The 24,472-nt window shown below is 44.1% G+C and overlaps 1 protein-coding gene across 2 annotated transcripts; it reads right to left on the minus strand.

The window, feature by feature from the left end:
* Positions 1 to 5,353: 5,353 nt before the first annotated feature.
* On the minus strand, positions 5,354 to 24,472 carry LOC136450048 (vacuolar protein-sorting-associated protein 33 homolog). 2 transcript variants are annotated; one of them, XM_066450309.1, is made up of 23 exons: positions 24,177 to 24,472; positions 23,884 to 23,998; positions 23,752 to 23,791; positions 23,567 to 23,647; positions 23,171 to 23,365; positions 22,396 to 22,506; positions 22,259 to 22,324; positions 21,846 to 21,953; positions 21,708 to 21,752; positions 21,455 to 21,511; positions 14,003 to 14,097; positions 13,098 to 13,149; positions 12,796 to 12,855; positions 11,588 to 11,650; positions 11,415 to 11,521; positions 10,687 to 10,809; positions 8,797 to 8,878; positions 8,613 to 8,683; positions 7,898 to 7,978; positions 7,195 to 7,252; positions 7,045 to 7,112; positions 6,178 to 6,265; positions 5,354 to 5,689 (listed from the first exon to the last, which is right to left on the minus strand). In XM_066450309.1, the coding sequence occupies exons 2-23, from the start codon at positions 23,934 to 23,936 to the stop codon at positions 5,588 to 5,590; spliced, it is 1,806 nt and encodes a 601-aa protein (XP_066306406.1). In that variant the 5' UTR covers positions 23,937 to 23,998; positions 24,177 to 24,472; the 3' UTR covers positions 5,354 to 5,587. The 2 variants fall into 2 exon arrangements, 1 of the variants encoding a protein (XP_066306406.1); XR_010758247.1 differs by lacking the exons at positions 5,354 to 5,689; positions 6,178 to 6,265; positions 7,045 to 7,112 and adding an exon at positions 7,732 to 7,818 and having other exon boundaries at positions 7,210 to 7,251.

The following is a 24,472-nucleotide window of genomic DNA, read 5'->3' on the forward strand; positions in this document are numbered from 1 at the left end:
ATTAAGCTTAATTAATTTATTATTAGCACATGTGTTACTATAGCATCACGTTATCAATATTTTTTTAGTTTATATTTAATAGTGTCCAACATTCGATGAGATAAAATAAGGAAGAACTAAACTGAGGCCTTAGTAAAATAAGGAACTGAGCAATGTTGGGCACACCAATGTTTGACTGCGTGTACTGACGAGCGAGCGGGAGCAGCACATGATCGCTGTTTGAGGCATGGAGCCATATGGGGCATCGACCTCTCTCTTTTTGCTGCACTACCGACCTCTCCTTTGGACGGTCTGGTTCAGCTTGACCTAGACCTTTCCTGCCCTCCTCTTTTCATTTGAGTCTGTCTATTCAACAACTATATATTTTATATAGTTTTAACACATGAATTTTTTTACACCATAGGATTAAGATCCAACTGTCTCCACCCTTCTTCTACATTTAGCCTCTATAGATCACACATCACAAAATCACAGATCCACAAACCATAAATCACATATCATAGAAAACAATTTTTTTCTATGGTAAGACAAATTACAGAGGACGATTCTGGACCCGAGGCAGAAGATGAATCGAGCACTGACAGCTCCGTCAGGGCGTGCTGATCTTGTCATGTCTTAGGCCCTGTTTAGATCCAACCCAAAAACCAAAAATTTTCAAGATTTCCCGTCACATCAAATCTTGCGGCACATGCATGGAACATTAAATGTAGGTAAAAAGAATAACTAATTGCACAGTTTGCCTGTAATTGGCGAGACGAATCTTTTAAGCCTAAATAGTCCATAATTGAACAATTTTTACCAAATACAAACGAAAGTGCTACAGTAACCAAAAGTCAAAAATTTTCGGACCTAAACGAGGCCTTATACGTAATTCATCTTCGTCGGTGGCACCTGGCAGCTCCGTCAGAAGATGAATCGAGCACCTGTCTGGCAAGCTCCGTCAGCTCCGTCAGAAGATGAATGGAGCACCCGGCAGCTCCGTCGGTGGCACCTGGCAGCTCCTGTTATGAAAAAAAAATCATGTGTTTTTTAAGTGCTAAAACACATGTATATTGTATAGCATTTCTGTTTCATTTCTCAATGGTAATGGTCAATACTATTCAGCATCAACAGTGCTAGGCACTGCTGCTAATCCTACAAACACCATACTCTTTCTTGTACTCTATCGATAGACAAGAAAACAGTCATGCTTTGGCAGCTCGTGTCGTGATGAGTATGGGACGGACGAGGAGGAGCTGAAGCGTGTAACGAACGGTTCACTGCCCCTGTAGCACCTGTAGTGAGCCGTGAGCGTGTCAGTCAGGGACCATGCGACACGCCTGTTCGCTTGCTCGTAAATGATCATAAATTTCCAGTCGAAAACGATATTTTTCTCTCACACTAAACCAGTAATCCACAATACGATATGGACTCCGGCTGAAGAGCCGCTCACCGCGGCACGTGAAACCATCATGCCGTCGAGCGCGCGCGCCTCTGCTCTGGCCTCTCGGGATGGCTGGCCGGCTGGACTGGACCCTGCGGCCCTGCTGCAGCCATGTGCTGTCCCGCGTAGGCGCCGTGCGTTCCCATTGCCGCCTTTTGCAGTCGTTTTCTGGTCGGACCCGGTTGCCACCCTCCTCCTCCTCCGCCCTCCAGATGAGCATCAGCCATCTGGTGTTCTGACCAGCCTATGCATTTGAGATTACCACCTCAAGCACACGTGTACCAACACCAAGACTCTTCACAAATAGTCAAAGCGATAAAAAAAAAAACCTTCTTTTTGGTTACTTCATTCAAATTCCACTTACGTACGCACAGCTGGCAGTGAACCCAGCAGGTGAGCTGATAATAAACTGATCATCACGATGCCATCGATGGGGGCAACAGCTGTCACAAAATGTTGGTAAGAAAAACAAACAGTTTTCTTACCAAAATTTCTCGACGCTGTTGCCGTGTGACGACTGACGAGGGTAAAAAGAAGCATATCCTCTCTCTCTTTTTTTCTCAACTAATGATGGGACAGCCATCAGGGAGTTAACCCTGTCTATTCTCTTCTCCATCTCTATTACTATGCGAGACACCAACGGGCAAGCGTGACAGCCTGGTGAGAAGGACAGCTCGTGCGTGAGCATGACCCGGATGCTGTACCAGCAGTAGCAAGGAGTATCCTTCAAGCGTCCCGTCGTCTTATCTCTTAATTAACCCGAAGATTTATGATCCTGTCAAGTCGTTGCTCCCTCAATCCCTCACTTAAAAGTTTTCATCAACAGTTTACTCCCTCCGTCTATGGAAAAAAAATACAATTCTCGTTATAGAGAAGTCAAACGACTTGAAGTTTGACCAAAATTATATAAAAAATATACTAACATGTAAAGTAAAAAAATCATTAAATCAGTTATGAAATATATTTTCATATTAAACTTAATTAGAGACATAAATGTTAATATTATATATTATAAACTCAGTCAAAATTAAACTAGTTCGACAAGCATGTAACTCATAGTTGCATTCTTTTATGGACACAGAGAGTACATGATAGGGAGACGTCGACTTACAAATCACGGATCATCGAAAAAAAATGGGTGTGCCAAGATCACAAATTCGCCTGCTCTTCTAATAACGGATATAAAAATGGGAGATAATAGGCCCTATTTCAATCGCCTCGCTGGACCGTCAGGTAGAGATGCAAGATCTAGGCATCATCTTAGTACGAGTATTTGTAGAACATAGATATAATCCGACATGATATGACCAAGATAGATAGCAAGATATGATAAATCAACTCAAGACGTATAAGCAAGATATAGAGGGATATAAGCAAGATAAAGCCTACAGTAATAAGGAACGAGAATGTAAGATATAAAGGACATGATATAGAGGGATATAAGCAAGATGTATCGTGAACTTGTACTATAAAGACTTAACTTATGTTTTATGTTAAGTGAACGTGTCTGAGCTATATGTGTACCTATGTAACTTGATTATGGCTTGCTAGAATGGTTAGCATGGAACATGGATGGTGCTACCAAGGAACGACATATTAGATTAGGTTAAGTGTGGACCAAAGGTGGCAGGCTAGCAGCTTAACTTGAGCGGGCCAATTGGAGGGTCCTCGCACCCCACCTTTTGTGCCTTTTGATAGGCTTATGTGTCGATCTAGAGAATCATAAGTATAGCCAAGACTAGAGCATTGTGGATGCACTGTATGTTCCCGGTAGGCGCCCCATGAATTGATCCTTACAGTGGGTAGATGTGAGCATCTCTAAAAAGAACACTGATGCTCAGCCCTCTGGGTTCCAACAAGTTGTTATGAAAAGCCCTAATTTTATTAAACAGTGTTGCATAAACCATTAATCAAGTTACCATCATAAGCACATATCATTAGAAAGGGTTGAAGTAGCTAAGCAAGTTTACAACTACCCACGTGTAAACCCAGCTACAAGGAATTATAAGTAAACTAGATAGTCCTTAGGGTTTACAAAAAATATACACATGCATATAAATAAAATGATTAGAGTGAATAGGTAAAGAACATGGTCAAGGGGCACTTGCTTTCTCTAAATTGTTGCGAGTTGTGACTGCTTTGTCTCTTCAAAATATTAATCCTAGAATTTACCCTCTTGCTCTCCTTCTATACACAGTGAACATGATCACACAAAGGCACATACAAGCAAACAAACTTTACGTAAGTTAAAAAGTACATCAAACATCAAGAGAAACATTAGGGTCCTAGAAATCACCCTGTTGCGTGCTAGGAACTCATGAGCACCTGTTTTTCTTATAGAAATCAGAGTTAACATATAAAAAGATATACTAAAAGCATGTTTGGGGGCTAAAACAAGAGAAACTAGTTTTCGATGCTTTTTTATGAACTCTGTCCTGACATAGAAGATTTCACTTGTAAAATCAGCAAATTCGGGGTGCGGGGAGCTTCTTCAAAGATATGTTAGTGCTATCATGTCGTCTGTTGACCCATAGGATGACTTAGTCGAGGACCGATACAGAGAGTTGATTACAGATTGGTCACAGAAAGCTAATTAAGGAGGTAAAAGTGTCAATGACACCAGTCCCACATCCAAAATTCTTAGGAGTCAAAGGGAATTGTAAAAACAATTATTTTCGTCACCACTAGATGGTCAAGTCCTCACTAACCGTTGAAGTAACTGTTTCTTTTGTTGACATGATTTATCCGCTGTTCCTCACCACCGCCGCATAGTGAGTACTGCACCGTTGCCACCTTTTTAATTGTCATCGGATCATCCGCTAGAGTTTTCGCATTAGCTGTTGGATTGTCCGGTGCCTTAATCTTCATAGTTCGTCAGATAATATTCCTCAGGTCTTCAGCTTTGGTCAAACATTGGACCAACACTCTATCGTCCAATGCCTTTGTATCCTTGACCACCGTACCGTCCACAACGTTCATCTGAATAGTACCCTATTGGATTGATCACCAGACAACCGCCCAATCATCCGACGTGTTCATTCCCCTTGCCGGCGGACTTCTGGTGCTTGCAGTTTTCATCTCTAGACTTCGCACCATTTGTCATATTCGTTATTCTACTTTTGGGGGACAACACTGCTGATATTTGCACTTGTTGTCTCTCAAAAACATTATATGAGAAACATTTCAAATGTGAAAAAAGTGAAACAAATATACAAAGATAGAAAAAAGTCTTAAAGTGCATTGTGCCAGTGAAGGAGTCCTTTGTCGTACAAACAAAATCAATTTCTAGAGTTATCTTAAGTTAAACTATTTAAAATTTGACAAACTTTATAGAGTATCAACATCTACGAATGAAACAAGATAAGAAAATATATTTCATTATGTATCCAATGAAACTATTTTGGTGTCATAAATATTGATGTTCCTTTCTATAATTCCAGTTAAACTTGGGATAATTTGACTTTGAACAACTCTAGAAGCTGATTTATTTTGAGACGGATGAAGTATAAATCTTCGTTTTGCTGTTCTCTTGATTTCAGACAGGTCAAAGTTATGCGCTCATTTTATAAGAATGTGTACAGCTTTTTGGAGACCTCGCAAGAGTGCAAAAATTATTCAAAATTCTCATGCCAACTTCTATGAGTAGAAATTTCACAAGAAAAATAAGAATCAACAGGCCAAGGATCTCGCATTTAAACTCTCAAGATATTTAAACATTCCCCAGTTACAATAAAAACTTCAATCCTCCAACCATATTTTTGAATGGCAACTTAGCATGCTGACAATTTCATTTCATATTTCACATGGACATGATTTTCCTTCAGTAAAAATGAAGAATAAGATGCAGATTTGCAACAGGCTCTATATATTCTTCCTTTTTCACAATATTGGTCCAGAAACAACATGCACAGCATTCAAGGAAGCAATTAATTGAATAAAAGGATAGACGAACACATGAAAACCAATGATTTAGGGTTAGGAGAATGTGCTACAGATCTGAATCAAAATGAGACTGTTGGATTCCATCTATCGACAAGCGTGTTAGCCTTATCGTCTAGTTGCTGAACAAACACGAACCCCTAGCCAAACAAGAAAACCCTCAAGCTTGGGTTTGAGTATTCCTCTTTGCTATTACAAAAACACATGCACAGCAAAAGAACAAAATTACATCATCCCCTCTTTACTATTTGCTATAATTGGTCTGAGTATTGTGTTTCCATTGACGACCTTTGTTGTTGCAATGAGGAAGTCGTAGCCCATTCCTTCCTGCAATATACAAGGCAAGAGGTATGAAGTGAAGAAAACTAAGAACTAAAGTGTGGTCCAACTTCCTCATGCTGTGTTCGAGAAAGAGCGTGGCCCAACTAAAGAGAAAAAAAAAATTCATAGTCAAAATTCAGGTCTTATATGCAGTAAAAAAAGTTAAGAGAAAGACTTTGTTCAGGTAAACAGTAGTATAGTGGTCAGTTTTTTTTTTTTGGGTAGTGGTGTGGGGGAGGGCTGATCCATACAATCAACTTTCATAACAAAGGGGACAACAAAAATCACGAAAAAGATTTTACTCTGTGCAAACCAATATAAAATGGTTGTACCAAATTATTCTTATTGATTTAGTAGTTGAGAAAACAAATCAGGAAAAAAAAAACTCCTATGTACCATGGATACTGATGTGAATTTTTGTATATAAGAAAATACCTTGGAATCAATTTGCTCTAAACATCTGAAAACTGAGAAACAAGTAGGACAAGGCGTACCTGTGCACTAAGGAATCGAAGGGCAGCAATCTCAGCAAATGTGACACCACCAATAAATACAACCAAAACCAGAGAGCGATGACCAACCCTAGAATGAACAGAAATTTTAGAAAGCAGATTTATTACTGTGAGAATGCTAGGGGAATGGCCCACAATGTTTTCCATATCAAGAGTATATAAGTTTTAGCACTCTTCTCTATTAAAATATGGTTTTGATTGAAGCATGAGATCATTCTCCCAGATCTGCTGCATACTGTCCAGAAATTATCTGCTATTGCATTTTGGTACCACATATTTCAGGGAAAACTGGTTGAGTAACACCAAAAACTTGACCATCTATGTCTGACGTCAACAAGACTAAGTACTTCTGTTGCTATCATTACTAACCAAAAAGTTCGGATAATGAAATAGCATGCACAATTTGGTGCATATCTATTTTAGATGGCCCTGAACCCAATCAGCACGACTGTGCTGGAAAACAGTGGCCTCTAGGCAAGGGCAAGGATAGCTGACGTACTAGGAGTTATGATCTATTGTTTTTGCTTTCCTAGAGGAGATGCATGCCATCCTTATAATGATGAGATGACTTGATCCTTATGGAATGACTTGATCCTAGAGAACTAATCTCCAAGCTTAACGAAACAATACAATTTAATCTTATCTCTAAAAAATAACACAATCCAAAGGCCCTAGGAAGGCATGGTGCTGCTCCTCCCCTCAGATACCAAGTGTGCTGTGCATGACATCTTCGGATCCCAATTTCCTTGAATTTGTATACAGAGTCAACATGGTGTCCATATCCCTCCCTTCTCTCTCCACTTCAATCATTTCTGTCATGTTTGAATTGTTATACAGGGGTGAATTTACCTGTCAATACTCTGTTGAGCCCCTAAACCTGGATGTACCTCTGGCGACGAATTAATTGTCAAACCACCCTACATGAGTGAGAAAATCTTTAAGGATTTTTTTTTTTTTGCTTCCCTAAAACGCGAAGACAATTCAACGAGTTCCACTCACTCTTTTCAAATCCAGATGTGGGCCTGGCAGTAGTTTCAACAGTTCTTCAATAGACCACCTGCAAAGTGAGAAATATATTTCAGTGTGAGAAAGTATATGTCGCAAACATTCTATCCATTAATTAAGGTTATTAAGGACATGCATGAAAACCACTTGTACAACATGACAGCTGAAGCTTTCCCACCCGAAAAGGATGGGTGAAGCATTTGTTGATAAATAAACAACACTTTTTTTATCTGATATATTGGTAAAAACTAGGATCTATTTTTAACTAAGAGAGCAGAAATGTAGATAAAGGAAAATTGGGCAACACTCCTATTATACTGGATACTCAATCTAGTAGAAGAGACTTTTTGTAATTTATATCAACAAAATGGCTCATAAGTTTCCACAACTGAAGTCTGCACAATTTATAAATATAAAAAGGAATTGGAAGGCTACATTCCTAAGGAATACATGGGACAAATTTTTTGTTTACTGCATGTATGTTTTACCCAAGAAAGGAAATGAATAAAGATCATGTGTAATAAGAACTTTCCGTTACTCAAAGACCTAGATATTTTATTCTCTGACTTCTTTTGGCATAGAAACATTTCTTCCATAGGAAGTTAAACAATCCTTTCTCTGCAGATTATATTCAAAGAAACACGTCATCATCATAAAAAAGTAAAGGGACACAAAGAAACTAGCATGAGAAACATACCATCCAGATCTCACTGCATGCTGAACAAGGCGAATACTAAGAGGTGCGTATCCAGAAAAGATGTAGGATATATCAGTAGGGCTGAGAGTGACGATAAGAATACATTAGTACAAGTTGAAGGTGCAATTAGATATCGAATGGCTAGTTACAACGAGCTCAAGAATGGCCATAATTATGCCTTGAATAATCATTACAATGAAGCAGTGCATTGCAGGAAAACAAATAACTTCTAAACAAAATTAAAACTAAACAGAAAAAATATTGACTCAAACATTTTGGTAAAAAATTAGGATGGAGTTTGAAAGGATGTACTGAAACAGTTTATATAACTTATATGAAGAAGACAGAAACAGTTTACTTTTCTTGAACATGCAGGAGACCTGTGTATCAGTGCATGCATTGGGGAATACAACTCCCTCTGTTTCAAAATGTAAAATGCTTTAGTTTTGCCTTAAACTTCTCTAACTTTGACCAATACAAAATTGTACCAACATCTACAACACCATATTAGTTTATTAACTCCACCACTAAATGTCACTGTAGATGTTATAACTTGGTCAAGTTAGAGAAGTTTGACTTGGGACAAAACTTAAACACTTTACATTTTGGAATAGAGGCAGTATTTATGTAACCAGGCATATATGAAACCAAATGCTTGTAGCATGAGCAAATAGAACATAATGCAAAGTATATATAAAGCCTCAAGAGTTAATACTTTGCCGTATCATTTATGTCAACTATAAGCTGCAGTGCTCTTGTAATACCAACCCAATTGCTTCTTGATTCCTGGGTAGTACAACAATATGTCATTGAAGATTAGGAAGGCAAAAGAAAACAACATTGAAGGAACCACAGATGACTCTGAAGAAAAAGTTTGGTGACACTCAAATCTGACTAACCTGCCTCTTAAGAAGGCCAGCCTTCTCCAGATTGTATAACAAGTGCATGTGCTCAAAGCCATAACTATGAAGTATCTCCCGCCTAGCCAGTTAAAAAAAAGCAGAGTAAACAAGGATTAAGTGTACACTCAACAGCATGCTGGAATCTAAAAAATAAATTCTAATAAACATAGGATGTATATAACAAATGCACAATAACACCCTAAAGCACGTACTTTTAAACAGCATCTACTCCACAAATCCGTTTATTCCATCTTAAGTCTATATTCAATTCATGCATGCAAACAATAGATGTTAAAAGGTGGATATTTCTTATTAAGGGTTTGCGTAGGGAGCAGCGCAATTGTTTTGCATTGGAGTATGAAGCATGCCTTACATTTGTTGATAAGATCCAAAAAAAATATCTTATGTTTGTGGAGCAATTATTATAGCGAATATGTGACTTAAATGGGGTCGTGACACATAATACTAAGAATGGTAGCACCTCCGCTAGTCACAAATTTTTTGCATTGGGTTACGGGGATCAAAGATGATGTCTAGTTTATGGTCAGAAGCCCAGTCTCAGTTCGCTAGTCAAGGTGTCTCTGACTAGACATGAGGACACTTTCAGTTTATAAATATGTAGGGCTATAAGACCATTGGCCTGGTCATCCTGTTACGTGACGTAAAGCCTTTATGAATATCTAATATTACACAGTTTTTAAATTTATCATGTACGGATGGTGATTCATCAACTTTGTAAATTTATGCACTAGCTTGATCTGGGAGAGGAGGAAAATTTTATTGATGCTTTAGGAGTGAATCAGAAACTGGAGTTATGGCGGGAGACTTTGGAGTCCAAAGGTTTTAGACTCAGTAGAACTAAAACTGAGTATATGAGATGTGACTTCGGCACTACTACTTAGGAGGAGGAAGATATTAGTTTGAAAGGGCAAGTAGTGCCTAGAAAGGATACCTTTTGATGTTTAGGATCAATGCTACAGAGAGACGGGGATATTGATGAAGATGTTAGCCATAGAATCAAAGCAGGGTGGATGAAGTGGCGGCAAGCATCTGGTGTCCTATGTGACAAAAGGGTACCACAGAAGCTAAAAGACAAGTTTTATAGGACAGCGATTAGACCTGCTATGTTGTATGGTGCAGAATGTTGACCTATGAAAAGACGACATGTTCAACAGATAAGTGTCGCGGAAATGCGTACGTTGCGTTGGATTTGCGGTCATACAAGAAGGAATCGAGTTCGGAACAAAAATATACGTGATAGATTAGGGGTAGCACCAATTGAAGAAAAGCTTGTCCAACACCGATTGAGATAGTTTGGACATGTCCAACGGAGACCTTCAGTGGCACCGGTGCGTAGTGGAATCCTAAGCCAGGATAGTAACGTGAAGAGAGGCAGAGGAAGACCGAAGTTGACTTGGGTAGAGGCAATAAAAGGAGACTTGAAAGAATGGAATATACCCAAAGACTTAGCCTTAGATAGGAGTGCTTGGAAGACAGCTATCCACGTGCCTGAACCTTGATTGCTTATGCTGGGTTTCAACTCTAGCCTACCCGAACTTGTTTAAGACTTAAAGGCTTTGTTGTTGTTGTTGTTGTTGTTTATATTCAGTATTTCTGGGTACCAACACATCTATCTATTAGTTCATAAAAAGTTGGGAGAAAAGGCGCATCTCTGATGTGATAGCTAGAAAGAAAATTGTGCTCCAAGACAGACGACACTATCAACCCATTTACCTTAATGCGGCAATACATTTCATTATTGCTTAATTGTTTTACAGCTTATGAAATGTATTGCAGCATTAAGGTAAATGGGTTGATAGTGTCGCCAGTCTTGTGCATAAGCAATAAAGGAAAAAGAAGAAAGTTTTATAAAAAACATAAGCATACCTCAAGTAATCAAAATTCTTCTTTGGAAGCCCAGCATTTGTAAGAGAAAGTAACACCAAAAGGCGAAGCACATTTTCAATAGCTTCCTGCTTATGTATCATCTCCTCAATGTACTCAAAGCATCTGGGAATGAAGTTAGCTTAGCTCATATATACCGGGAGGAACAAAAACAGGACTCGTGTGGTTAATTATGATATTGAAGAAAACATGTGGCCCAACTTAACAAAAAATTTAGGCAGCTTTCATAGAAGTGTGAGAGTAAAAAATATCAGCACAAATGCAATTCAAAACACAAGTTCAACTTGGTGAAAGCTCAAGGAGAAAACTTTGCTTTACTCATTCACCAAGTTTCCTGCACATCGATAAAAACAAGCATACAAAAAGGGATATTTTAAGCAAATGAATAAACTTAAGGATAATAAGTGATGAATGAACTATAAGAAAAAGAAACAGAAGAAAATTACAGGGTGTTTGGTTTGAGGAATGAACCATCCATCATCTTGTTTGGTTTGTGGAATAGAGTAAGTTGATCCATCACCACCTCATTCCTCGCAATCTAATAATCAGTATAAGCATGAGGAATGAGGTAATTCCACCAAATTTGGGGGATGGGTTCCTCCTCAAACCAAACACCCTCTTAAAGAGCAGTGGAAATAAAATGAAGCGCAGCTCTTCGGTGTTCAAAAGCAGAAGGAAAAAAAAGAAGGGCATTGCAAAGATAAACTCACATTTCAAAGTTCTGAACCTCCAATATTGTTTGTTCTATGTCTAGTCGGGCATGAAAGGAGGGTTTCCCCGTGAACAATTGCAAGTGTTGTGCCAAATGAACATGCCTCTAAACAACATGCAATAAGTTAGTAAAATAATATCAGAGAAAAATGAAGGCATGCAATCAACTCACAGCTATCTCCGGTAGCGAGTGCAACCTCCTCACAAAATCCTTGAGCTCCGAAACGGACTGAGTCTGTTAAAAACCACAATATCAATTAATTAATTACCTTCCCTTTTCTACATTGTACTAGCCAAAGGTAATTTACTGTAGAAAAAACATGCATAACATTTAAACAACACGGGACGCAGAAACACACTAAAAAGTAGTAAGTTCTTCATACTAAGAGTTCCATTAAAGCATGTCCACATTTAGACTAATTTTGATATTGTTATCCAAGCAATCACACCTAGATCACCCATTATTGTACTAAGAAATGCCCCCTGAATCTTCAAATAAGACAAAACTATTTAGGTCAAGCAGAGCTGTTGATTATACAATGTAAACGACATTTCTTGATAATTTAATATTTTTCTGATCTTGTGTGAATATTAAACCAGCTGCATCAGTCCAAATCCATATCCATGTCAATTCTCAACAGCAGGCAAATGCTATATGTCCAGGTTATCATAATCACAGGCACAAATCAAAGACTGAAAAGTGGGTATTGTCTAATATTTTTTTGCGAAGTTAATCCTCTTGCCATTGATTCAATCCTCTGGCACGGTTGAAAAATAGAGGCAGATTAGACACTTTTGTTTATCAATTGTCCTGATTGAAACAATTACAATCCATTATAGAGGCTCTCTCCAAAGAACTCAATCTTATCTCTAAAAGAAACTATAACTTGATTAACATACAAAATACTTGATTTGTTGGGGAACAATAATTCAATCTTAATATAACATGGGGACTCATTCTAATTCCGACAGCAGCAGCAGACAACAACAACAAAGCCTTTAAGTCCCAAACAAGTTGGGGTAGGTTAGAGTTGAAACCCAGCAGAAACAATCAAGGTTCAGGCACGTGAATAGCTGTCTTCCAAGCACTCCTATCTAAGGCTAAGTCTTTGGGTATATTCCATCCTTTCAAGTCTCCTTTTATTTCCTCTACCCAAGCCAACTTCGGTCTTCCTCTGCCTCTCTTCACGTTACTATCTTGGCTTATGATTCCACTACGCACCGGTGCCTCTGGAGGTCTCCGTTGGACATGTCCAAACCATCTCATATCAGTAAATCATCCGAAAGAGGTGGCCCATATTTAAATAAAACACACATGAACTCGGCATAGACAACAGACATAGAGGACACACGGCAAAACACAACACACTTAATTCTTACGTTGGTGGATTTCACTTCCGCATAATCTTGCTGAATAGATGTTGCTTTTCGACGTAAAACCTGCAATCAATACAATTTATAATTATTTAAATCTTGCTGAATAGATGTTGCTTTTCGACGTAAAACCTGCAATCAATACAATTTATAATTATTTAATATAGGTAGAAATGATGGTAGCTATAACTAAAAAAACTGGAATTAGAAATGATGGCTATGACAATAGCAGGTACAACCAAAACCACAAAAGTTAGCACAAAGTTCCTTCACATGAATAAACAAAAGTTGAAGTCAGTGGAGTGAACCTGAACTACAACTTCAAAATTGAGATCTCGGATCTCCTTGTACAACTTATCGCTGAAAAGAAAAAGACACCAATGTAAATGCATAGCTCCAAATACAGCAAAATATCCTGTAAAAATGCAAGCCTATGTACAATAAGACAATTGCACACATATATTTGCACTATCTACAGTCACAAATAAGTACCAGTCTCTATCCAATAAATTTGTACGAAAGTAGTTTTCATGAAAAGCCAACTGGTACATTTCCACATAGCCAATCTAAGTACTCATGAAGGTAAGTTGATCAGACATCAGAAGTTTGATTGCAGACATTTTGCACCATCAAACTTTTGCCAACTTCAAAAACTAAGAAATCCATTAATAACAATTATCTCAACTTTCTAGATCCAAAAGTTTCAAAACTGTGCAAAACAAACCATAAGTATCTTGATAATGACAAGGATGCCAATAGAGTAGCTAAGAATAAAAAACTAAATAAAAAAGGTACAATGCTGGGTTACAAAATATTCGTTGGCACAAAGCAAATTTACAATTTAGTAACATGCACTCTCTCAATAACAAATACTAGAATATGGCCACGCATTGCTGCGGGGATTGCAGAGAATTTGAAATAAAATTAAATGGAGATGATGTGGATAGCTTCCAATTGAGAGGTTGAAAGTTAGTGGGATGACATGGCTATTAGAGGGAGATGATGTGGATAGTTAGTGGGGATGATGTGGATGGCTTGCATGATGACATAGACTTGTAGTGAGGATTAGCTTTATCAAGATATAGATCAGTCATTTAGGACAGCTAAAAAGGTTTGACTTATGGCAGATCTAAAACAATTCATATTTGTGACCAGAATTATTTCAAAATTTAAAGAGCAGATTAATAGTCGCTAACTGAGGCAGGGAATTTACCTTGAATTCAGTGGAACCTTAACCTTTTTCCCATCTTGTTGAGCTCCAATGATGCTTGCATCAACTTCCACTGAACCGTTATTAATTTGTAGCATCTGTAGAATATTACATGATCCTAGATATTTAAATTCAAACAATTTGAGATTCTATATCACTGTAGCAATGCAGCAGGTTTAGGGTTTACAAAATGGATGATATATCATTTGTATGTATCGATTGCATTTATTTAGGCCAGAAAGAATGTTTCAGGACCTATCATGCAGTGATGATGGGCGTGTTTGGATTGAGGCACTAGGAGCACTACCTGGGCCAGGCAGCACTGCTCAGGAGCCAACCAAAGAGCCCCTAGACAATGCCACCATATTTAGAGTTACTTTCAAGTCATAAAGAACAACAGACAAAAAGAAGACAAGGTCTAATTAAGAAAAAGTCTTAGGCAACACTTCCCTGCTGCAAACAGAGCAGGTCAGCATGCAGCTGTGTATGCATTTCTAGATAAACTAAGATTACTGGATCATTATGTGCAATCTAGTAGCGGATATTTACTGAAACAGCATCATAGTAACAAATGTAATTAACAATACAAGAGTAGAAGCAACAGAACAATGAGAAATATTACATCCTCTCTCTACACTCAAGTTGAAAAACACAAAGCAAATTAGCCATTATATAATGGCTAGATGCTTTCATAGATAGTTCTGGAGTGCCAAATAGGCCACGTCCGATGTCATGTGGGGCCAGAAGTACTCAAGGCGCCGGCGCGCCAGGGATGTGCGGCGAGCGGCAGAGCGCGCTGACCGCGCGTGTGCGCGGGAGAACCGGGCCGAGCCAGCCATTAGTGGCTAAGAGGAAGGATAGGATTAGTTGCTGTTTTTGATCCATAATTCTAGGAGCGCATGGCGCTAGTTTGTTTTGGGCCTGAGGCCATTAATATTGTACTCGGTGACAATCGGAAGGATTAAGCAAGAAATTATTCCCTAAACCTATCTCTCTCTCTACTCAATTAAGCCTGCGGCGGAGGGGAAAAACCTCGCCGGAGAAGACGGATCGCGGCTACGAATTACGTAGTTGAGGTCCAGCTACCCAAGGGTTTGAGGCCCTTGACAACCTGGTATCACGTTCCAGAAGATCCTCGCCGTCCCGTTCCTCTTCACCATCCGACGCCGCCAATCCCCCACCACCACAGCCACCAGCCCCCCTGTCCCCGTCTTCGGCTTCCGCTTCCACCGCCTCATCTGCCGCTGCCATGGGCGATGCCGACCAGATCAAAAGCCTCACCGACGCCATGAAGGAACTGCAGGCCTCCGTCGCGGCGAATGCCAAGGCCATCGCCTCCCTCACGGCCGACCGCATGTCGTCCTCGGGCTCCAAGACGGCCTTCGGCGAGCACCACAACGACCGGCCGCCGAAGTTCTAGAAGATGGACTTCCCCAAGTACGATGGCACGAAGGATCCACTCGTCTTCATCAACCGTTGCGAGTCATACTTCCACCAGCAGCGGATCATGGAGGAAAAGGTGTGGATGGCTTCTTACAATCTCGACGACGAGGCGCAACTCTGGTACATGCAGGTGCAGACGGATGAGGGCACGCCGTCGTGGCGCCGCTTCACCGAACTCCTCAACATGAGGTTCGGGCCGCCACTGCGATCTGCTCCACTCTTCGAACTCGCCGATTGCCGCCGCACCGGGACCGTCGCGGAGTACCAGGCACGTTTCCAGGCGCTCCTGCCCTGCGCTGGCCCCCTGGAAGAACTTCAACGAGTCTAGCTGTTCACGGGGGGCCTCCTCCCGCCACTCAGCCTCGCCGTCCAAGTACACAACCCGCAGTCGCTTGCTGCAGCCATGAGTTTGGCACGTCAGATGGAACTCATGGAGCAGTATACTCCTGCGCCGCCGAGAGCGGCTGGCCGCGGCGTTCTCCCGGCGCCAGCACCGCGCCTCGCCCTGCCGGCCCCCAAAGCCCCGGCGCCCAACGTCACCGTCGAAGGCCGGCCGGTGAAACGCCTGACTCAGGCCGAGCAGGACAAGCGCCGTCGCCTTGGCCTGTGCTTCAACTGCGATGAGCAGTACAGCCGTGGCCACAACAAGGTCTGCAAACGCTTGTTCCTTTTGGACAGCATCGTGGACGACGACGACGACGACGCCGGCGGCGAGGACACGCCGGACCCGGAGGCCCCGGTGTTCTCCCTCCATGCGGTGGCCGGCGTTCCCAGTGGCAACACGTTGCTGCTTCGCGTGACCCTGGGCGCTGCCTCCCTCGTCGCGCTCGTCGACACCGGGTCCAGCCACAACTTCATCAGGGAAGCCGCGGCGTCGCGCACGGGTCTGGCCGTCCAGCCACGCCCTCGCCTCACAGCAACGGTGGCCAACGGCGAGAAGGTTCCCTGCCCCGGCGTTCTCCGTCGCGCAGCCATCTCCATCGACGGCTTGGCGTTCCACGTCGACCTGTACGTGATGCCCCTGGCCGGGTATGATATGGTCTTGGGTACACAGTGGATGGCTACCTTGGGTCGTATCGCCTGGGACTTTTCTGTAGGGACCATGGCGTTCAAACGGCTGGGCCGCGACATCTGCTGGCGCGGGCTGGAGGCATCGGCCGCACAGGGCGTATCTGCCCCCACGGCCGCGGGGCTGGACGCGAGTCGGGACGTGCCCGCGGCGACCAACTCGGTCGCGCCGACCCCCGACGCACCGGTTCAGGCGCGCCCGCTGCTCGACGCTGTCCTGTCCTCCTTCGTCGACGTGTTCGTGGAACCCCGCGGACTGCCACCCCAGCGTGGCCGCGACCACGCCATCCGCCTCCTCCCGGGCGCCGCACCGGTGGCCGTCCGCCCGTACCGCTACCCGGTCGCGCACAAGGATGAATTGGAGCGGCAGTGCGCCGCCATGATGGAGCAAGGGCTCGTCCGCCGCAGCACGTCGGCATTCTCGTCCCCGGTCCTTCTCGTTAAGAAGGCCGACGGGTCATGGCGGTTCTGCGTCGACTACAGAGCCCTCAACGCCATCACCGTCAAGGATGCGTACCTGATCCCGGTGGTCGACGAGCTGTTGGACAAGCTGCACGGTGCCAGGTTCTTCACCAAGTTGGACCTTCGTTCGGGCTACCACCAGGTCCGCATGAACCCCGACAACATCGCCAAGACGGCGTTCCGCACACACGACGGCCTCTACGAGTTCCTTGTGATGCCATTCGGGCTGTGCAACGCCCCCGCCACATTTCAGGCGCTCATGACCGACATTCTGCGCGTCTTCCTCCGCCGGTTTGTCCTTGTGTTTTTTGATGACATACTCATCTACAGCTCCACTTGGGCGGACCACTTGCGCCATCTTCGAGCCGTCCTCCTCGTCCTGCGGCAGCACCGGCTCTTCATCAAGCGCTCTAAGTGCGCGTTCGCCGTCGACTCCATCTCCTACCTAGGGCACATCATTAGTGCAGCGGGCGTCGCCATGGACCCTTCAAAGGTGCAGGCGGTCATGGATTGGCCGCAACCGCGGTCGGCGCGCGTGGTCCGGGGCTTCCTCGGCCTTGCGGGCTACTACCGCAAGTTCGTCCACGACTACGGCATCATCGCCGCGCCCCTCACGGCGCTCACTAAGAAGGACGGGTTCAGCTGGTCCGAGGAGGCCGCCGCAGCGTTCCAGGCACTCAAGCAGGCCGTCACCTCCGCCCCAGTCCTCACCCTGCCGGACTTCGACAAGCCGTTCGTCGTTGAGTGTGACGCCTCCACGTACGGGTTCGGCGCGGTGCTCCTCCAGGACAAGCACCCGCTGGCCTTCTTCAGCCGGCCTGTGGCACCTCGTCACCGCGCTCTCGCTGCCTACGAGCGGGAATTGATCGGCCTCGTCCTCGCCATTCGTCATTGGCGGCCGTACCTTTGGGGGCGCCGGTTCGTGGTGCGCACCGATCACTTCAGCCTCAAGTATCTCCTCGACCAGCGCCTGGCGACCATCCCACAACACCACTGGGTGGGCAAGCTCCTCGGCTTCGACTTCAGCGTGGAGTACAAGCCGGGCGCTTCCAACACGGTGGCGGACGCACTGTCTCGCCGCGACACCGAAGAGGGAGCGGTGTTGGCTGTCTCAGCACCCCGCTTCGACTACATCAGCCGTCTCCGCCAGGCCCAGTCCACGGACCCCGCACTAGTCACCATCCGTGACGCGGTCCTGGCTGGTTCCCGTGGCGCGCCGTGGGGGCTGCGCGACGGCATGGTCACGTTCGGCTCCAGACTCTACGTCACGCCGTCCTCCCCGCTGCTTCATGAGGTGCTGGCTGCCGTACACGCAGACGGCCACGAGGGGGTGCAGCGCACGTTGCACCGGCTCCGCCGCGACTTCCACTTCCCCGACATGCGTCGCGTGGTGCAGGACTTCGTACGTGCTTGTGACACGTGCCAGCGGTACAAGTCTGAACACCTCCATCCCGCCGGCCTCCTCCTACCCCTGCCGGTACCCACGGCGGTCTGGAGTGACCTCGGCCTGGACTTCGTGGAGGCCCTCCCCCGTGTGGGTGGGAAGTCGGTGATCCTAACGGTGGTGGACCGCTTTAGCAAGTATTGTCATTTCATTCCGTTGGCTCACCCCTACACTGCAGAGTCCGTGGCGCAGGCGTTCTTCGCGGACATTGTGCGCCTCCATGGCGTTCCCCAGTCCTTGGTGTCGGACCGGGACGTCGTGTTCACCTCAACATTCTCGAAGGAACTTATGCGGCTCATGGGCACCAAATTGCACATGACGACTGCCTTTCATCCGCAGTCCGACGGACAATCTGAGGCGGCCAACCGAGTTATCGTCATGTACCTACGTTGCTTCACCGGCGATCGTCCCCGGCAATGGGTTCGCTGGCTCCCGTGGGCAGAGTACCTCTACAACACCGCCTACCAGACGTCGTTGCGGGACACGCCCTTCAGGGTGGTCTACGGCCGCGACCCGCCTACCATCCGGTCTTATGAACCGGGCGAGACTCGCGTGGCGGCCGTCGCCCGGACCATGGCGGACAAGGAGTTCCTGGCTGATGTACGCTACCGCCTGGAGCAGGCGCAGGCCGTCCAAAATAAGTATTACGACAAGCTGCACCGCCCCGTCACTTATGCAGCAGGCGACCTGGTGCTTCTTTGCCTCCGTCATCGTGCACCGGCCTCCTTGCCCCAGGTCAGCAAAGGCAAATTGAAGCCCCGTTTCTACGGACCGTACCGCATCGTCGAGCTCATCAACCCTGTCGCTGTTCGCCTCGAGCTTCCTCCGCGTGCCAAGCTGCATGATGTGTTTCATGTGGGCCTCCTCAAGAAATTTGTTGGCCCGGTACCAGCTGCTCCTCCTGCCTTGCCGGACATTCATCATGGAGCCGTCCAACCGGAGCCAGAGCTCGTCGTGCGGTCACGCCTCGCTCGTGGCGTTCAACAAGTGCTAGTCCAGTGGAAGGGTGAAACAGCGGCTTCTGTGACATGGGAGGACCTCGACACCTTCCAGGAGCGCTACCCAGCGTTCCAGCTCGAGGACGAGCTGGCTCTCGAGGGGGGGGGAGATGTCATGTGGGGCCAGAAGTACTCAAGGCGCCGGCGTGCCAGGGATGTGCGGCGAGCGGCAGAGCGCGCTGACCGCGCGTGTGCGCGGGAGAACCGGGCCGAGCCAGCCATCAGTGGCTAAGAGGAAGGATAGGATTAGTTGCTGTTTTTTATCCATAATTCTAGGAGCGCATGGCGCTAGTTTGTTTTGGGCCTGAGGCCATTAATATTGTACTCGGTGACAATCGGAAGGATTAAGCAAGAAGTTATTCCCTAAACCTATCTCTCTCTCTACTCAATTAAGCCTGCGGCGGAGGGGAAAAACCTCGCCGGAGAAGACGGATCGCGGCTACGAATTACGTAGTCGAGGTCCAGCTACCCAAGGGTTTGAGGCCCTTGACATCCGATATGCATCTGAGCACAACAATAGTGGATCATGAAATCGTTCATTTGACCATGACATTCTATTGTGTGTTAAAAAAAGGATGTTTCAGACATATTTTCTTTCTCGAACATACAGGAGCGCTGCATATATTTGTATTAATTTTTTTTTTCTCGAATACGAAGGAGAGCTTCGTATCTTGGTATTATAGAGAGAAAGAACCAGCCCCTTACAATCACCACCAGCTCACTCCGAGACGAGCCATGAGGGGTTGAATTTTACATGAACAGGACTTACTCTAAAGAAACATGGGAGAGATGAGACCTGACCCAGAAAGAGCGAGGAAACAAACTAAGACAGCCCCAGCTCATCTCCCTGACCTTGACCTAACGCTCTCAGACTTTCAGCTCCAGCAAGACACCAGAGGTGTTGCTCTTCTCTGAACATCCAGAGGTCATTGATGCACAGCCGCGCGCCATCAAAAAACACATGAATTATGGTGTTTCCAGATTACCCAGGCACCCAAAATGACAATCGAGTTCAACCCTTTTCTTGTATCTTTCTGAATCTTTTTCACTGCTTTTCTCCACCAATCTGAGAAAGCGAAATACAACAACCCACTTTGTCTCACTTAGGAGAACAAAGGGGCTACAGCTGAGGTTTCAGATTTTGACAGCCTCACCACCTAACACTTTTTACTGCTATTTTGTATTATTATTAATTAGGCTAATAAAAATGTTAAAAGGCATTCTGGAAGACTTTTTGTTGACAGATCTGCTGGTATTACATTTATAAGACCATTCCAAATACTTTTCTGTATATCAATGTTGAAAGTAGGGCCTCTTTGGTGCGGCTCCAGCCCCAAACAGTTCCAGACAGAGCCACACCAAATGGCTTCACGATAAAAGTGCTTCTGGCCTGGGTGACAAAGGAGCCGAAGCGGTTTTCTAGGCGAAGCTGCTTTCTAGGTGCCCCTGCTCCGGCTCTGCCTTCTGCGGTGGCGCAGTGGAGCTGGAGCGGCACCAAACAGGCTCTTAATAGTCACATGAAGTTTGCCAGAGATAACATAATAGATTTAATGACTAAAGAGTTTTCGGTGGTCTTTGGTGACTTAACTGCATTGGCACTGCAAAAAAAATGTTTAATCAAGGATGATCTCAGATCAGCCTTTTGTTTTTGGCTAGATGCTTACAGTTAATTCCCGTTGTAAGTTTGTACTGTTTTAATTCCTTTTAAATATATAAAATGAAGTGCTGTGGGGATCTCCCCCACAGTTTTTGCCTTCAAAACAAAAATTGTTTAATCCTAACAGACATGCTGAAATCTGAACAGAGGATCTAGTGGAGGAGTCAGAAAGATGTATGCAGCAATCAACTTTTTTCTTGTTGGTAAAAGAAAGGGAATTATACAATGTTTCTTGTTGGTTCCATCTTTAGATAAAGCAACATTAGAACGTCATACAGATGCAGGTTCATAGTTCTACGATGACTTTACCATGGTTAACAGAAAACAGAAACAGATCACATGCTCATGAATTTAAGCCAGGATGGAAAGATTCTATAGCCTACCTCATCCAACAAGCCTTCATACGTCAACTGAGAGCACATTGGTGTCACCATGTCCACCTGAATGGAAATAAAATTAGAACAAATAAGAAAAACTATAATACATCAAAACAGTATCACACCTGATATCACTGTAAAATGTATCACTTAATGACTTAAAGAAAAACGCATGGTCAAAACAGAAGACAAGAAGCACTAAATGATTGTTTTCAGAAATGAAAATCACAGTGCAAATAGAACATAATAGAATGTGTACCTCTCTGTCTAGCAGAATAACAGTGTTTATCTCCGGAATCCCCATCTAAGACACCACAAAGAAAAAAAGATGGAACTAGTCAGGTTCAAATAAATTTAGAAACTTGAGTCACAGAAGCAAAACATCAGTTGGTCTTACATCATCCATGTTGACTGGATCCTCTAGTTGCATATTATTCAACAACTCTGCAGCTTTGGTTGACGCCACACCCTTAGCCCTAACATTCGGGATAACTCCAAAGGCAAACTGGCAAAATATGCAGTAATAAGCACAAATGCATAGTTTCAAGAATCTTATAAGTCAGTACAACAAAATACAACAGGGTGTTATGTCTTCCACTTAATGAATAGTCAACTTGAGATTTTCAATATTTCTAAAATTGGTACATACTCTGTACTCGTGTCGATTTAATACCTCAGGCACAAATGCATGCATTAGGGCCTGTTTGGTTGGTGGCCTGGGCCAGCCAACACCATCCAGCCCCAGGCCACCAAAAATGCTTTCCTAGGGTCCAATCCAAACAGGCCACTAGTATAAGAAGACATAGGTACCTCTAATTTATGGATCGCTTTAGCAACATGCCAGATAGAACTTGTGTCTCCTTCAATAAGGCATTCCTATAAAATCACAAGGGCTAAAATGAGATTCAGAATATCAGAAGACAAATGCTAGATATATGCAATAGTACCTGCAAAGAATGGTCAAGTTCAAGAGACAGGACATCGTCATCCAATGGAACTAGATATAAGGGATATTCTCCGAATGTCAGTTTCTGATGGACTTTCTCTTCCTCCAGGATCTGTAGATGCCAAGTAAAACAGTTCTTAGAAGCCATCTTCCAATCACAAACATGTTTTATTTCCATTCATCTTCATGGCAGCAGAAAAAGAAAGACACAGATCGTCTTCAAGGTATCTCATTTATTCTTAAAACATTAACATACATATATGCAAAACAATAATGTAAAGTCATGATCAAACCAAATAATATTTCAGGCCTGATACGCACCATGTATGAGAATCATATATATATAGTACAAACAGGACACAGCCAATGCTTAGCATGACAAATACAATACACAAGGTGCTGTTGTTGAACTCGTGTCTAAGCATAGCCTAAGGTCAAAGGCATAAACTGATGGACTAGCTCCAGCCTGCCAAGTGCCAATTTCTGGAACCTATAGAAACCAATTTTCAACTAGACTCAGTGATATCTACTCATTCAAGCAAAACTATAATTGATTGAATGCATGAACATACAAGAATCAGAAGGTTCAAGGATACATGTCCATCTAACTGCGAAACGGTTATTACTTTGAGTTTCATTTTATTACTAAATTCAAATTTAAATATAAATTTAGAACAACTCAATAGATCTGAGCATTGCAAACTATTCTACAGCACCCATACACAATATAGAACCCACTAGTGGATTAGTTCAAACATGAAAAGAATAGCAGATACCTTCTCACAAGCAACGGTGCGGCGAGGTACAAAGTAAAGGAAGTATTCCCTCTGGAGCCCTTTAGGTTCATCGTTCTTAATTTGACTTGCAATGAACTTCATGAAGCTCAGCTGAGAGCACACAAGATATATGATTTTTGGGCATTCCGTCTGCAGGGGTTCGGGGGAGAGAATCCGCAATTCCGCGCCATACTCCTGATAAGCAGAATAAAGGGCGCAATGAGCTAAGAAACTCTGGAAATTAAACAGATGAACCGGGGTACACGCTGTGGCATAGCCTAGACCTTGACATATGATATATATAAAATATAAAATGTACAAGCAAAGAATATTACTGTAACACAGAGTTATTAAAGATAACCAGACAAGACTAGCATACACATAGTGTCATCAAACCTTCAGCAGCGATGTCTGCACAATCAGTGACAGAGTCCCAGCGAGCTTAGGATCAATGACCAAGCACTTCTTCCCCCTTATCTGGTACGCATCACAAAGGAAACCAAACTTCTCAGTTTAGTATCAAAACAACAAGACCACCGGAGATCATGGTTATAACGAGCAACGTGAGACAGGAAACACACATTTTTTAGGATGCCGAGCAGGTCCTTCTGCGACTGCTCCCTACAAACAGATCGAATAAGCCTGTCAGAATCCAGATGCGTAACAGATAGGAGGAGGCGAGCTAATGAGACGGTTCACGATGGTGGGGGCACCTGAGGGCCGCAAGGTTGAGCGGCGCGTTGTCGAGATTGGGGATCTGCGCCATCAGCCTAGCGTTGAGTTGAAAGGAATCTATTCAAGTCCGGTAGATCTCTACTCCACCCCAGCCTAAACAGAGGTGGACAACCGGGGCAGAAAAGAACGATTAATCAAGCAGTACAGGAATTTTCAGTATATATACTATATAGTTAACACATCATCCAAGATCACAGAATTAAGCAATTTGAGCACGCACGAATCAATTGGAGATGAAGGATGACTGGATGAGGCAGAAATCGTGCAATACCTCAGGCTGATCGAGCGGGTTTGCGGCGGAGGCACGTCACGGGACGGACGGACCAGCGGGTGTCTACGGAGCAGTGACGCAGTCCACCGGCCAAGGGAGGCAGATCGGGCGGCGGCGGCGCTCCGCGGCACCCGTCGTCTCCTCCTGCCACCCAGCGTGATCACCGGCGTGGGGCGCTGCGAGTTTGATAGACCGAAGGTCGCCGGCGACGGCGGGTATCGATGAGACGAGATGGGCTGGTGCGGGGGTTACGCTGCTCGGCTACGATTCGTGTTTCTCGACGACAGTACGTGCTG

The sequence above is a fragment of the Miscanthus floridulus genome, chromosome 5 (assembly GCF_019320115.1).
Source record: "Miscanthus floridulus cultivar M001 chromosome 5, ASM1932011v1, whole genome shotgun sequence".
Lineage (NCBI taxonomy): Eukaryota > Viridiplantae > Streptophyta > Magnoliopsida > Poales > Poaceae > Miscanthus > Miscanthus floridulus.